Source organism: Gadus morhua, chromosome 20, assembly GCF_902167405.1.
Source record: "Gadus morhua chromosome 20, gadMor3.0, whole genome shotgun sequence".
NCBI lineage: Eukaryota > Metazoa > Chordata > Actinopteri > Gadiformes > Gadidae > Gadus > Gadus morhua.
In genome coordinates this window covers 8,578,951-8,595,433 of record NC_044067.1, presented here as the reverse complement: position 1 = coordinate 8,595,433, position 16,483 = coordinate 8,578,951, and the positions used below count along the sequence as shown (strand labels likewise).

At 44.9% G+C, this 16,483-nt stretch overlaps 1 protein-coding gene across 2 annotated transcripts; it reads left to right on the top strand.

Annotated features, from left to right (window-relative positions):
• Nucleotides 1-2,707: 2,707 nt before the first annotated feature.
• On the top strand, nucleotides 2,708-10,109 carry LOC115533707 (junctional adhesion molecule B-like). Of its 2 annotated transcripts, none has more exons than XM_030344335.1 (10): nucleotides 2,708-2,938; nucleotides 4,917-4,982; nucleotides 5,570-5,680; nucleotides 5,934-6,083; nucleotides 6,410-6,591; nucleotides 7,010-7,118; nucleotides 7,740-7,850; nucleotides 8,384-8,402; nucleotides 8,499-8,544; nucleotides 8,711-10,109. In XM_030344335.1, the coding sequence occupies exons 1-10, from the start codon at nucleotides 2,887-2,889 to the stop codon at nucleotides 8,747-8,749; spliced, it is 885 nt and encodes a 294-aa protein (XP_030200195.1). In that variant the 5' UTR covers nucleotides 2,708-2,886; the 3' UTR covers nucleotides 8,750-10,109. The 2 variants fall into 2 exon arrangements, with proteins under 2 accessions (XP_030200195.1, XP_030200194.1); XM_030344334.1 differs by having other exon boundaries at nucleotides 5,934-6,092.
• Nucleotides 10,110-16,483: the final 6,374 nt, after the last annotated feature.

The following is a 16,483-nucleotide window of genomic DNA, read 5'->3' as shown; positions in this document are numbered from 1 at the left end:
AAAATCAAACTGGCTTTCAAAGTGAGTGTGAAAGTGTTTTTTTTAGTGTAAAGTTAAAGATTTGCCTTAATTTGGTGCTCAAATAAATCAGCTAAATGTGTTAAATGACCAAAGACTAAATCTGGGTTAGAACTCTAGAATCACAGCAGCAGGCTATCGTACTCTCTCATGACCAAATGTCATCGTACGACCCGGGCCATATTCAGACCCATAGTTGGTGTTATGAGCTACACGTGTGCTTATCCTATAACAGCGCCTCTGTGAAAAGCTTTGGCGCTGGTAGGATCCAACCAGTGGGGATAGGAGAAGCATGGTTGCACCCACTCATATCTTTCACTAACGCGCGCACACGCACACACACACACACACACGCACGCACGCACCCGCACGCACGCACGCACGCACGCACCCACCCACCAACCCACCCCCCCCCCCCACACACACACACACACACACACACACACACACACACACACACACACACACACACACACACACACACACGCACGCGCTCATTTGCATTTTTAAGCTATTTTTTTTATAAAAAAAAAATACTTTTCGAATACAATGTATCGGGATTCCTATGAAGTAGCCGCTGTTGTTTAAATGTAGAATTGGGTTTAAATGTCCAACTACTCCCAGAAGTACATTTCATTTGCCGGTCCATCAGCGCATTTCCAGTAAATACCAGTGCAAGAGAGCCATCTTGTGGCAAAAATGGAATATTACAAATCATTTTTATATATCATATGGGTCAATGAATATGTAGAAACCAACCTTAAAGAATTGTACCATCTCTTATTGTTGAAACTCAATATTGTGGGACCTTAAGGTGAACTTGTATAGTGCCAAATTTTAACTAACAAATTTTAAATAGCGCCACCTTTGGGTGCAGTAGCCAACCACAATTTGGGTTTATGGGTAGTGTTGGGTATTGGTATCCACCCATGGTATCCACATAGTCGTATGTTTTTTTTATACAATAACAAAATGGTCAAATAAGAAAAATGGGATAACTGCTCCAACTTTATTGGCCAATATTTCTCAAATGGAACTAAATAAAACTAATTCTGTTTGAGGATCTTTGTGAGGCTTGGTCTAAAGATTTGATGTGGCGATTTTGGTGAATTTCTTATTATTTTTGTAGCCTGTGAATCTTTTTAATTATGCACGTTCAGAATATCATTAAGAACAATTATAACATGTAGAGATTGTTTTTGAACATGTTCTTCTCAATCCCAATGAAAGTAAAAAACATATGACCACTCCTGTTCCGAATTCCAAAAAATACAATTTCACAATGCCAATCAAAACCCTGAAATTAGAAAGAACATCAATCCACATTTCCAATTCGACCCTTCCGTTCAGTTAAACAGCTTACACTCAGCAGATAGAACAGTGACACGGATGTGTTTCAGACGTCGACATGCTTGTCACATATCTCGCATTTGCCGTCCTTAGCCTTGTGTCGTTATGAAAGATGACTCGACCCTCGGACTCCTTTTTATAAAACCGATTTTAGTGCAAGAAAATACAATTGACCTGTGCTGTGGAAAAGTAGTTTTCAGTTCGTGTGTGTGTGTGTGTGTGTGTGTGTGTGTGTGTGTGTGTGTGTGTGTGTGTGTGTGTGTGTGTGTGTGTGTGTGTGTGTGTGTGTGTGTGTGTGTGTGTGTGTGTGTGTGTGTTTGAGTGTGTATTTGTGTGTCCATGTGTGTATTTGTGTGTGCGTGTTCATGCTTGAATGTGTATTTGTGTGTGTCCATGCGTATACGTCTGTTCTCGTAAGTGTCCGTATGCGAGTGAGCACATGCGTGCATATGATATGTTACAACGGGGGTACTGTTCGTTGCAGCTGGCTCTTCGACAGGTGCCTCTGATTAAAGGTCTGTTATGCCCTCCTGTCAGCCCGTGTGTCCCGTTTGCACAAGTGTAGCGTCCAACAGCCTATACCGCAGGGGGACATATGCATCGTGGGCCTGTGCATGGGGCCACAATTGCGCTGCACTCAAGCCCTGCAGGGACAATGTGCGCTTGTGTTTGGGGGGGACACTATGATGGAAAAGCTAATAGCCACAATATTGAAAAAGCAAAGGGAACAGTAGCTTGCCCAGCTGCCCGCTTCTAATCCCTCTCCCCCCGCCTCAAACGGCCTCCAGTTACAACCTAACAGTTTGTTCCCAAAAGAACAATAGCCATGTGTTGCCTACTGAATTGTCAATAACAGAGGTGTATTTTCTTTTATTCCTCCATATGCGCTCATTGAAAAGGCGTTTCTGGCACACATAGACATTTGGGGTCAAATTATGCTATTTGAATGGTTTCTAATTTGCTTGTTTCCTAACTTCGAATCTAGAACTAAAATACCTTTTTAGTTTATGTATTTGAGTCTTAAGTGCTGATAGCTAGTCTGAAATGCCATCTTTTATCCCTGTCTTTCTAAATTAACCCAAAGATGATTAGAAATCAGTTAATATCGCTTCCCGGAATAATGCTCATTCTCATGAATAAAATTATATGAAAACTTCAATGCAATGTTTAGAGCAAAAAACAAACCCAGGTGTTCCTATGTCAAATAACGAATACCTTGCTTGTTTATCCATAGCGTTCATGCTTGAGGAACAGGATAACGTCAACATGCCCGCCCTCCCCTGACCGGGCCAATAGGTCACTCCGGCTGCCACTTGAGAACAATTCCGACCTCCCGAGGCGCGCGTCCCACATGGACGCGCTTCCAATCAGTACCTAGTTTTAAGAGCCCGTGGCGGCTCCAGCAGGACCACTACTCCAGTTGAATCCCACTGGTTGCATCATCGCGGTCGAAGCGCACTCATCCTCTCAACAGTTGGATTGTGCTCAACTTCTCCCTAACTCGTGGACGTATTTAATATGGATGCCATGAAGATTTTGGCCATACCGCTTCTCATCACGCTGCTGCAGAGTAAGATATATAATGAGATATCGGACCACTAATACATTTATTTTACAATAGTCGTAATGAAGATAATGTTCTATATTGCATCAACGAAAATTGACGCATCATGCCCATTAAGTTACTTCTACTACTCTAGAAATGTGTATAAATATCAGATTAAAAACAGCAGACGCTTAATTGCCTAAGTGATGATTGGTCAAGGCTTTCTTATCAGAAGGCCTATAATTAATGCACATAATCAGTATAATTATATAAGCCTATTATAGGCTTTGCATAAATACATGGAAAGAGTGACATTTTGCATTATTGGATTACAACAGTGGAAATATTTCACTATAATTATGCAAAATGAACATCGTTAAACGAGTGTAGCTGCTGGACCTGCTGGAATCACGTCCGTTGGTGACTTTATCTGTATGAATTTGATGCCTTGGTGTGTGTGATGTCAGGGGAGGTCTAGTGAAGGATGAAAAGGACGGGGGGTGCGGATGTTTACACTGGGATCCACTCTGATGCGTGCGTGAACCAAGATCCAAAACACGATGCGATGAATCACCCGCCGTCCCTGGCGGAGAGCTTACGACTCTGAGGCAGGAGATCTTTTAACTGTAGTAGAGGAGATAGCCTGTGCCTGACCCTGCGCGGGCGGGTCGTGGTTGAGAACCGGCAGATGAAAATCTAACTGCAGTATTATCTTAAAAGTGCGTTTGAAGAGCAGGAGGCAACCGTAAGCATGTGTTGTAACAATAATGACATGCAGCTTACATGGCACAACTGTTGCAGGGGGTGCATGTAAGCGATTCTGTAAGCGTGTGTGTCTTGTGTGTGTGTGTGTGTGTGTGTGTGTGTGTGTGTGCGTGTGCGTGTGCGTGTGCGTGTGCGTGTGTGTGTGAGTGTGTGTGTGTGTGTATGTGTGAGTGAGAGAGCGTGTGTCAACGTGTGAGAGAGATGGGTTGACAGCATATGAACACGTGTGATTATGTTGGAAATCTTTTGCGCCAGCTGAGGGGGATAGGGTTACTGTGTGATAAAGGAGCTCTGTAGGTCTGCAGGATTCTACAAGCACACACGCGCACAGACACACTTGCACCCCCACACACGGGCACACACGTACACACACGTACACATGCACATATGCACACATACGTACATGCATTCAAACAAACACATTTCATTTAAACATTATCTTCTTCTTCTTCTTTTAATTTCTCAATGCATTTTTCATTAAACCGGAGTAAATGTTCACAGTTTATCCCATCCCCTGTTCCCAGCCTCAATGTTCCTCCAGCCGTTAACAGAAATCTGTTTTAAATGGGCTTGTGCAGGGCTGGTGTGTATGTGTGTGAGCATGTGTGTGCCTGTATGTGTCTAAAGGAGTGATCCCAAGCTGAGGTTATCAGGTCAGGATAAACTAGCTTTGTGTCCATCCATCAAGCACCACCGCTCCTGGTACCACCAGCGTGTGTGCGTGCGTAAGTGTGTGCGTATGTGTGTGTGTGTGTGCAATGCACTCACAACAGCATTCTCCTCCGATCTTTCTGGGAGAGCTTCTATCCGAGCGGGTTGTAAAGCTGTACGTCAGCGTGCCAGGGAGCCTTGTTCTCATGACCCCTGGATGCAGGCTCTGTCTGCCCTGTCGGCCTTATCTCACTGCTAAGCCCTCTGGAACGTGTAGAGCCACACTGAGGTTAACCATCGGGAAATAAAGAAGAAAAGGAGAGTAGAAAATAAAACAAATGTCTCTCGTAAAGTACTGGGATTGGATGGCTCTTTTTGAATTAACACAAAACATTAAAGACTCAATAATTAATTGTATACTTAATTCGTTTTCCTTTTTTTTTACAGATAAATATGCTAATGATCGATACAAAAGAAACGATTGATTGTGTGTTTGAAGGAGTTCTTGGTTCTTACTATATGATGCATTGTAGTGGGTTGAACAGCATTGTAATGTAATGCTCCCACCCTTCTGCCCCTCCCCCAGCCCCCACGACCCGGTCGGTGACGGTGACCAGCAGCAAGCCCAAGGTGGACGTCCACGAGCACACAGGTGAGCACTTGGCACCAAGTCTGTAGCCAGGGTTGAAAAATAGTGGGGTCAATTGCTTGTTTTTTGGTATTATTCTAATATATTATTATTTTCATGATGATGATGATGATGATGATGATGATAAAATAAGGACTGTCATAAAGTAGGGTCATTTACAATATTATCATCATACATCGCCCCCGGCATTATTAGGTTGTTTTTATTGCTATTTGTTAATTATTGAAATATTATTTTATTAAATTGCTAATTAAACAACCCTCTTTTCAAGCTAGTAATCTTGTCCTTGCGTTATGCATAACCCATAAACTGTTAATGTTTTTTCATAACTTTCATAATTGAGACCAAAGGCTCGGTTATGGTTCCACATCGACGCAACGCAATGACCGTGCAGACGCTTCGATAACATTTGGTAGGCGCACGTCAGCCACTTGCGGTGGACGCGAAGAGGGTCCGCAAGGACGTAATGGGTCCATAAACCCCCCTTGCGTTGCGTCGACGTGGAACCGTAACTAACCCTTAATAAGGTTTGGCTGAGTCTCCTAAACCAAGCGCCGCGGTGTTCCCCTCTCCTTTGCTCCCCCTTGTAGATGCGGTGCTGGCCTGCGAGTTCAAGACGGAGAAGGATCAGAACCCCCGCATCGAGTGGAAGAAGAAGGGGAAGGGTGTCACCTTCGTCTACTTTGACGGGAGTTTCAGCGGTGAGCCGGCCGTTCCGACCCCCCAAACCCCGCCACACTTTCCAAGGATCTTTCCGTTATCTGCCCTCCTTGTTTAAAGATTCCTTCGTCTTCGAAACCCCCTCCCCCCCTTCCCCTTAAAACCCTCATATCCTCCTCTCTCCCCCCCCCCCCCCCCCCCCCCCCCCCTCCCCGACTTGCTCCTCTCCCCCGCGGACCTCCGGGGGTTCGGAGCGGGCTTCACACACACTTTGCCTCTCTCCGTGCCCCTCAGGGTCGTACGCGGGCCGCGCCAGCATGGAGGGGGCCACGCTCACCATCCACTCCATCACCCAGAAGGACTCGGGGGAATACCGCTGTGAGGTCACCGCCAGCCAGGACCAGGTCAACCTGGGGGAGACCACCGTGGCCCTGAACGTGCTCGGTAGGACGAGTGAGTGTGTGGGGTTATAGGTGTGCTTAAGTGTTCACAAGGTTCATGTGTGTGTGTGGTCATCAATGCCAGTTGCGGTGTGTGTGTGTGTGTGTGTGTGTGTGTGTGTGTGTGTGTGTGTGTGTGTGTGTGTGTGTGTGTGTGTGTGTGTGTGTGTGTGTGCGGGTGTGTGTGGTCAGGAATGGGTGTATCAAAAACACGTACACCCTTCATGTTTGAACCTCTGATGTCATCAGATCTCTCCTGATATGCTAGAGATCCACAAGCTCCGCCCCGTCGACGTCCACCACTTAACTCCACCCCTCCCCCCCTGGTAGTTCCTCCCCACGTCCCGTCCTGCGAGGTGCCCAGCACAGTGTTCGCTGGCTCGGACCTGGAGCTGGTGTGTAAGGACGCGCTGAGCGTTCCCCCGGCGACCTACCGCTGGTACAAGGACAACAAGGTCCTGGCTGCCTCCACAGACTCCGCCTACAGCGCCGACATCAAGAAGGGCACGCTGGTGAGTTACACACACACACACACACACACACGCACGCACGCACGCACGCGCGCACGCACGCACGCACGCACGCACGCACGCACGCACGCGCGCACGCAAGCGCTGCTGAGCATAACACACGCACATTGGTAGACAAAACACACATGCACACTGGTGAGTCCAACACACACACACACACACTTGCACAAGTTCATGCACGCACACTGTTGTAGAATGCTAAAGAACACACACATGTGCTTATACATAGGCAAACGTTGGCATTAATGTGAGCACACACATGACAGGCTTACATGTTGAAAACAATGGGAGTACACACACACACACACACACACACACAAGTACACATTCACAAACACCACAAACTACAGAACATACTTACACCCTCCCTCTCCCTCTCTTTGTGATTTTCCCGGAGCAGAAGTTCAACAGCGTGTCCATCTCAGACGCCGGCATGTACCGCTGTGAATCGTCCAACAGCGTGGGCTCGCCCAAGAGCTGCGTGGCTCAGCACCTGGCCGTCGTCGAGTGTGAGTTCACCGGCCTGGGGCAGGGGGGCAGGGGGGGAGGGGGGCAGGGGAATTTCCTCCCACGTTTACTGTCGGGTGCTAATGGAAGGACGAGCCCCGAGCGCGTCACTAACAGAGCAAGCAATACATAGACATTAGAACTGAGGGGCTTTGAGATTCTGAGATTAGTTTAATTAAGATTTCTTTATTGATCTTGAAGGAAACTGTGACTTTTGGACCTTTTATAAAGATGAATCTTTATTTGCCAGGGGGTTCGTTTTGCTGTATCAAGGCGTATAAATAGGGTTTAAGTATTATTGAACGTGTAAATGTAGGGGTGTGTGTTTGTTTTGCTGACGGTCTGTGATGTGTTTTACATACTCGTTGAACCTATTGTTGGTAAGTGTTTCCCTGTGGTTTGTAATGTGTTTTCCCTATGTTTGCGATGTGTTTCCTGTGTCTTTACCTATATGTTTACCTACTTGTTTTACCCTTTGGTGTGTGATGGGTGTCCTGTGTCTATACCCATGTGTTTACCTTCTTGTTTTACCTATGGTTTATGATGTGTTTCCCTGTGTCTATACCCATGTGTTTACCTACCGTTGGACTGGTGTTAACGCCGTGTTTCCCTGTGCGCTCCAGACAAGCTGAGTGTGACCACGCTGGCGGCCGGGGGGGTGGGCCTGCTTCTGCTCCTCTTCATGTCCTGTCTGTGTGTGTGTCTGTGTCGCCGCCAGCGCGGCTGCTGCAGGAGTAAGTAGACAACTGCTGCTGCATGGACACTGGGGCTGTGTGTGTGCTTGACAGAGGGGGAGATACAGAATGGTGTGTGTGTGTGTGTGTGCGTGCGTGTGTGTGTGTGTGTGTGTGTGCGTGTGTGTGTGTGTCTGTGTGTGTGTGTGTGTGTGTGTGTGTGTGTGTGTGTGTGTGTGTGTGTATTTGTGTGTGTGTGTGTGTGTGTGTGTGTGTGTGTGTGTGTGTGTGTGTGTGTGTGTGTGTGTGTGTGTGTGTGTGTGTGTGTGTGTGTGCTGCTGTATTTACTGTGTGTGTGTCGGGAGATTTATGCATGCATTTGTGTATGTTGTGTTGTTGGCAATGTTTGCTAATGTTTTTTGCGTTAACATTACCTTGTGGTTGTGTTTCTCTGGATATGTGTGAGCGAGGGAGTAGGATGGTCTCTCTATCATACTGAAGAATAGTAACAAGTACACACCACACGTGTTTGAAGTATCTCGAAAATAATCCTGTCTTTTCTTTTCTTTTTTTTGCCATTTATGTTCAAACAGGAGAAAAGCAGGAAAAGTGGTAAGTGTTGCAGCCCCGAACTGTGTATTGCTTGCATTTGTCGCTTTAAACCATGTGAGCCGGGGTGTCCATAACTGTTCCTCCTCCTCTCTACAGTCTGAAGCCCTACAGCCTCCCCCCCCCACCGCCTCCAGCCCGCAACGTGAGTGATCAAACGCGCTTCAGATACCGCATGCTCTGGACCTGGACGTTTATCAGTGGTTGTCGGTTGTGTTTTTGATGATAAGCAGTACACAACAATGGCCTGGGATTACTTATTACAGGAAATGATTCACCGATCGTACCGTCTCTCCTCGCTTCTCTCACAGCCCAAGAACTACAAACACACCCAGTCCTTCATGATTTGAGGTGGAGACCCCCGCTCAGCGCCCACCCCCGGCCGTCCCCATCTGTGCTTCATGGAGAAACCAACCCCAACATCACTTGTACCTCGGTTTGCATTGTAGATGGCGCCCTCTGTTGGTAAAACAAACTTAATCGTTCCCTGACATTCTCATCTCCTGACTCCAAATCTGCGTCTTTGCCGAGAGAGAGAGGGGGCGGGACTTTCAATGACATTGTTAGCAATAGGGCAGTACATTCATTTTCCAAGGATTAGCAATGAGGGAGAAAAGGTGAATTTCAGTTATAATGGTTCAATGGCGGGGGTGAGAGACTGGGAGGGACTACCGATAGAGAGACAAATCTGTTTTTGTTACACGTTTCGTATAATGCTTTGTCAAATCCTTTGTCAAAAAGAATCATATTTGTTCCTATGCAATTTGAAATTGCATTGCGGTAGACACTAACGCTACACTTCATGACCATCTCTCAGCCCAGGTTAAACTTGCAATTGGTTATCCGGTCATCTGCTGATTACGCATCAATACGGCACACCTGTCATCAGATAGGAAATCGAATTAAAGGATGCCGTTGACAGGCGAGCCCCCAGGAGAGGTCAAGTGTGTCGCATCAGGCCATCACAGGTTGAGCATGCATGCAATAGCGTGTTTTAACCTATAGAGGGAGTCTTCCAAAGGATTCATCTAATGTAAACCCATATACAAGTGGTGTTGGGATAAAGTTCTCCTTTAATCCTCCCTACATTCATAATTGGACCATTATCTGCACTGCTGCTCAATCAACACACCCTCTCCCTCCCCTGGATGCTCGCTGTTACACAGGTGGACGCTGGAAAGACAACAGTAACGGTGGGAGCTAGGGTATAGTTTGGCAAAAGCCCTTTGACTGACATTTTCTGGTCGGCTCTTCTATGCAAAACACTGACACAATAGAGTGCCTTCAGTAGTAATCCCAATTGGATGTTTGCTACAAAACATTCATGTATTTTTTTGTATATTGTTTAATATCTCACTCTTTTGTTCACACAATATGTTTTGCTAAGTTTCTAGGTTATTTCTTGCATTTCTAACTATTGGCCTATCGAGGTAGACTAATGTGTATATATCGCCTCCTACTGGTCAACTCATGATACATGTCGTCATGGGTCAGACCATAGCTTCCAATCCATAGTCTATGTATCTTCCATGTCTATAGGCGTTTTTCTTTTATGGCCGGAATATGTTTTATTCCCAACATTTTTGTTATATTGTGACACTCAATTTGTGGTATCATAATTAATTTGATCCTTCCTCATAGTCAGTTCTTGTAGTGGTTTGTGTCCAATTTATTTTTGATGTTGGGTGTACCCATTTGTGTGAGAATGATGAAAAAAAAAAAGATGAACAGGTGTCTTTACACACTGACTTTGCTTTTATATATTTATATTTTTGATTAAACTACAAATAGAAATAGAAAGTTGTCCTTTTTGATATTTCAATCACTTCCTCTACACGTCGCTAGATGTCCTCATTTTACTGGTTTAACGCTTGATGACAACCGGGCACAGCAACACAGCTGCGGGGCGTTCGTAGTCTCTAGCTATTATTTGCGTCGAACAGAGAAACGATTGTTTAATCCCCATTGTAGCACCCCCCCCCCCCCCCCCCCCCCCCCCCCCTTATTCCGGTTTTCCATAAATTGAAGCCCTTGATATCCACTGTTTGAGCGCTTCTACGATCCAGTTAAATCGGGAGTTATTGTCGGCCTACTAGCGGGTACCATTCCCTCAGCTGACAGTCAGTCTGTAAGTAGTCTTCATCCATCCAAAGATGGATGAAGCCCCTCTGGGAACTGTAAATGATGTCACAATCCACATAGATCCTCTCACAGCACAAACAACTGATACTTTTCTTCTTGTCACTTCCCCGGTCACACAAACAACGCTCGATTTGTATTTATCGTTTCCTTGTGGCTCCACAATGCGACTCTTGTCACCAAAGTTTCTAGAAATGTTCCATAACTTCGTAGTCATTCACAGGACCACAATTTGACTAAAAGGGCAAGCGATGGGGTTTAAAGGGGAACTATGCAACTTTTCCGGCTTAGTTTACCTTAATATAACAGGTTAAGAGTCAGTAGCCGCGTTTACATGGACACATCGGATCCGCATATATTTCTATGCGGAACAGAAAATGATCACATATACGCCTCATTCGGAATACAATTATCTGTTCGGCATAGAATTCTATGCCGAATAGAAGAGGTGGTGTAGTCCGTTTTAATCGACATGTAGGCCTATACACTTATTCCGAATAGATTGGGGTTTAACTTAGAGCAGCTGCAGTAGTTCGCAATTGGTGCACGGTCTGTATTTTTATGCACACCGAACTTGACCACTGTCAAGGAAAGTGGATTTATTGCCTGATTCACGTCTTTGTTACCACTCCGTAAGTAGTCAGGTAAGCGTGTCCGGTTACTTAGCGACGGGACTGTGTGTTTATTAATGACGTGTTTGAGTATCGTAGTGTCCGCGCGCGTCCGAGATAACTGTAAATTAGTAAGCTACTACTAGTACTTTTGCAGGCTGAACGTTAAAATACTTCTTAACTTAGAGAGATGGCAGCTGCATTAGTTCGCAACTGGACCTTCGAGGAGACAAATGTCCGCTTGGAGGTGGGGGTAAATATAAAGATCGGACGAGAAATTGACTTTTTGCTGTCCTCCTCCTTCTTAATTGAAGGACTAGAGAAAAGCTCTCTCCTGCTGTGCTTTCATTAAAATCAAATTCCCAATGCCAAATAGTGATAAGACGTCCATTATGTCGCCGCCGGTCCAGAGATGTGTCAGGTGTGCGCGAGAGACATAATGGACACTTTTGTTACTGCCATGTATACAGTACATTCGGATCACATTTTAGGAACAGATCTATTCCGCATAGAAATCTATGCGGATCAGATGTGCCATGTAAACGCGGCTAGTGTGATGGTTCTATAACACTTTTTGGGTCGATTGGTCGCTGTTTTGACTTCCCCTAGCCAGGGGTGGACTGGGACAGGAATTCAGCCCTGGCATTTTCTGTCCAGACCAGCCCACTGAGCACTAGGGGTGGGATGAGATGAACGGGAAGAACCCTGCATGTACTAGAGATTAAAACAATTTGATCAAGTACATGCATCCGAATAATAGTACAGCACTTTAAATAGAAGTAGTTGCTTTTTTTTGTTTTTGTTTTTCAAGTTTGTGTCTCTGGTGCTGCTGACAAGACAGGCGTGAAACCCGAACAGGAAGTTAAACGGACACTGTGTAATAATTACTCCCATCTAGTGGTACAATTGTATATTGCATTCATACTAATAGTGCGCGCTTGTTCAAAAGCTCAGCTGGGCAGTAGGCCTATGTGCCAAGAAGCTGTGTCATGACATCCAATGCTACCTCATCGAGTCATTCGAGTGATGATGAGGTTCGTTATTTCAAACAAATTTCAAACTACATTGAATCATTAGTGTAAGCTAATGATGTATGAGTAATTATTCCTCGAGCAAGATAGTGAAGTATTTCAGTCATCATTCACGCTGGCTCAGAGTGAAAACGCGTTTGCATTTCCCGTACCACGTAGTGCTTTTTGTCCCTCTCGGCAGTTCATAGACCGGAAGAACATGGAAGCCTCCATGAAGCTTACTCGTCCGTTGTAACTACATATTAATTATTCTTCGCTCAGGAGGATAAGTGAGATTTTTGGCAGAGACAATTTTACACCATTGAGGACTTATTTATGAATGGATACGTTGATTTGAGGTAATAAATGACTGAAAATATTACACATTGTCCCTTTAACAGACCTCCTGTGGTCGCTGCATCTCTCCACCCCCCATATCTACAGATCTAAAAAAAACTTTAACCCGTTAAATATCACACTTGATCCAACGCTAAATTCTCTCTTGCAGTTTTTAGTCTGTGACTGTGAAAAACTTTTGGTATAAGCCCAGCATTAGTTAAAACCAGACTCGGTAATAATTACTAAATATCCTGACAAATAATCTAAATAGAAACATACTACAGACAGCAGCATTAGAGCTGAAATTCATTTTTTTAACGGTGACTCAGTCATTATGAAACCATAAATAGAGAATTGAAAAAATATATATTATCTATAGCTGTTTGAAAAAGTCTAAGACATGAATTACAGGTCTAAATAGATATGCATTCTCATATACGTGTATGTGCACATGTATGTATTAGAGCTGTCAGTTAAACGCGTTATTAACGGCGTTAACGCAAACCAAATTTAACGGCGTTAAAAAAATTATCGCGCGATTAACGCAATTATTTTATAAAAAAAATTATATATATTTTTTTTTTTCTTTGGCTCAAAACAAAGAAGCAGTAGCCTGACTGCTATGTTCAAATGACATTTGTTCAAAGCAGTCGTTTAATTGCACTATAGGCTCTTTTTTTGTATCGTCCTGTTTTGATCAGTATATGCCAATGTTGTTATCAATAAAAAATAATTTGCACAAGGCAAGCCGATGCAATTCACCATGTTGATATGATAATTAAAATGAGAAGAATTATGGGACAAAAAAATCAAGGGATATTTAGCATAGAAAAATAATTTGCGATTAATCGCGATTAATCGTGAGTTAACTATGACATTAATGAGATTAATCACGATTAAATATTTTAATCGCTTGACAGCTCTAGTATGTATACATGTGCACATACACGCATGAGAATGCACCCCTGCCCCTAGCGCATGTTGGCGGAAAAAGGGAATATTCAAGTTCATGTACTAAAAAAAATTAAGTTTTCTCTTTTCAGTTGTTACGACAGTGTTGAAAAATATCGCCTCCGAAACTGTAGGGGGAGCTCAATGCGAGCGCAAACCAAGAAAACAACGAAGAACTGGCCAAATACGTTCCTAGTTCCCCTTTAAGTCGTCATTTTCTAGGAAAGGACGCATAAAGTCGCATCTCTAAATACGTCCATTTGGTTCTCGTTGGCGACACCTTCGGCGTTGAGTACTTTAATTTGACCAAGGAGTCAAAAGGTGTGTCCACTGATGTCCTGTCCGCCCGTTCATGAAACTGCAAATGAAAGGACTTTCATTAGTTGTGCATATTCTCAGTAACCATTGTGCAATATATGACACCTTAACAGACATTGCTTCACATAAATATCTTCGAAATCAAGAAAGAGTGTGCAAAATAGGATATACACATTAAGTCCCATCTTTATCTCCGTCGTGCAGAGAAAGGGGCCCATTAAAATGAATAGTTTGAGAAGAGTTCGCGTGTAGTCTTTCTGTCATGACACAAGAACGCCCATTAGGTGTTCCTGGTTGCGTTTCATAAACCAACCAAGTGTTTTCAAAGGCATACTAGGTTTCGAAAGGCATACTGGGTTTCGAAAGGCATAGCCCACTGCGAAGCATAGGTACAAGGCCTTCTATGCTTTCCTTCCTTAATGGCAATTTTACATCTCTCATTAGATTTAGCAATCATGGAGCCTCCCTTGGCTAGCATTATTTCTATGCTACCCGTACTTACTACGTAAGGGATAATCACAGAGAGGCAGGGCAATAAACAGTTTGATATGTCCGGCTCGTGGACGGCTTAACCTTGATATGTTAGGTTTCTGGTAGGCTATATGTTAGGTAAGCCGTCCATGAGCCAGGCATATCAAACTGTTTATTGCCCTGCCTCTCGTGGTTATCCTTTACTTATTTTCTTACTTCTGTTTGAGAAAATCAAACTAGCGAATGTCAAAATTTCTGAAATTTTGACAGCTGTGTGAAGAAGAAGGGGGCCGGTGTTGATGGTGAAAGTTAGGCCGGTTTATAGTCCTCCGTAAAATAGACTGAAGAGAGCCCTCTCCATAGCCTGAGAGCTGGCTGTCGGAGACCCTCTCCATAGCTTAGGTGCACGTCCAATATATGTAACTATCCGTCGACGCAACGGAGACGGTAAGCGCTGGTGATTGGCCCTCTAACAAAATCATTTCCGGAATAACTTCTCCGGTTTGAATGCTCGAGGGGTCTCCGTGGTTACGGAGTTGGTTTACGTCAGAGCAGTTGTACATTTTGACATTTTAATACAGTTCAGCAAGAAAGGTGATGAAAAAGAAGAAGGGGGGGTTCCAGTCTGCGCTAACCAGAACCTCCATTTGAGTCTGCAGTGGGATGATATAGGTTTTCTCTGACAGGCCTTACGGTACATAAAACTCAACAACAATCATTTGTATGCAGCCTTTGGAAGAACCGCTGTGTGGTGATCAAGCCTGCCTGCTGATAGTCTACCGTGCTCCAGGTCAACACCCAACTTGCCTAACCTCTACCACCAGAGAACTGTCTTGGGTCTGGGTTGGGATCAGATAAACACATCGGAATGTATAGGGGGGGCCCTTAGATGTCTTTGTGTGGTTTATTGATGGTGATGAAACATTCCATGCTTTTCGGGGCCCTGAAGCTGTAGGGTTATGAATGGATTCCTTTTATTGTCATTGCACAAAAGGCCCCACTGCGAAATTGAGTAGCAATCCTAGTGGAGCATACACACGAGACAGTTCAAAGCAGTCATGCATGCACGCATGCACACATGCTTACGTGCACACACACACACACACACACACACACACGCAAGCACGCACGCACGCACACGCACACACCAGCCAATTCAATATTTATTTTGTTGTATCACAAAACACCTGGAAAGGGCCTTTCATAAGACGGTCCTTGCAAATAAATATAGACTTTCCCTTTCTGCAGCGTAAACAACATCTGGCTGGCGGGCTGGTGTTAATTTCAGCCGCAATTAATCAACGCGCAACTCGTTCTTGGTGGCAAAAATGCTTTTGGTGACGGTGTTCAATAGTACTCCTTAGCTGAATTACATAACGAGAGTGTTGTAGACTGAAATCATTAGAAGTGCCCGTGGTCTAAAAACCCCCCAATCTCCCCGCCGCTGCGTCACTGGCCACCCGTCAATACCTCGGCTCCCACGCGGCAGGAATCGCATCGCATGGTGCAATCTGATAAGAGGACTATTTAGCATTCACAAAGACCCTTTCCAGCACTCTGCATTATGCTTTTAACCTCCCACCCGAGAGAGAGAGGCAGAGAGAGAGGGTAAGGGAAGGAGAAAGAGAGAGAGAGAGAGAGAGAGAGAGAGAGAGAGAGAGAGAGAGAGAGAGAGAGAGAGAGAGAGAGAGAGAGAGAGAGAGAGAGAGAGAGAGAGAGAGAGAGGGGGTTAGGGAAGGAGAGGGAGAGGGTAAGGGAAAGAGAGGAGGTACAGAGAGAGAAAGAGTTAGCACTATCTTAGAGGGGCTGATAGGTCCTTCTGGGAAGGGTGCATTTTTTCAGTACAAAAGCAAGTTATTGAATTCCTGTCCTGGTCTGGTGGGATGATAACATCCCCGCCATGGGCCTGGACATGTCTAAGGGGCCACTCACACTAGGGCCATGGCCCAGTGCCCGAGCTCATTTGCATACTAAAGTCTAGAACGTTTGGCTAGTGTGACCAGGCCATCCGTTTTCCAGCACGGAACAGCCCCTTGGCCACGGCACACTTGGGAGAGGTGTGCCGTGGCCAAAGTACAGATGCTAATGAGATGACACGCGCACACGCGCGGATACGCAACGTGAGCTGGATGACGTATTTCTTGCGCGACCCTTCTTTCTTTATAGGTCCATGCCCTTCTTCCCCACAACAATCATTTTCAACAATGGCGGCAAGCGGTTCACGAGTGGGTTTACGTTGGTGCGA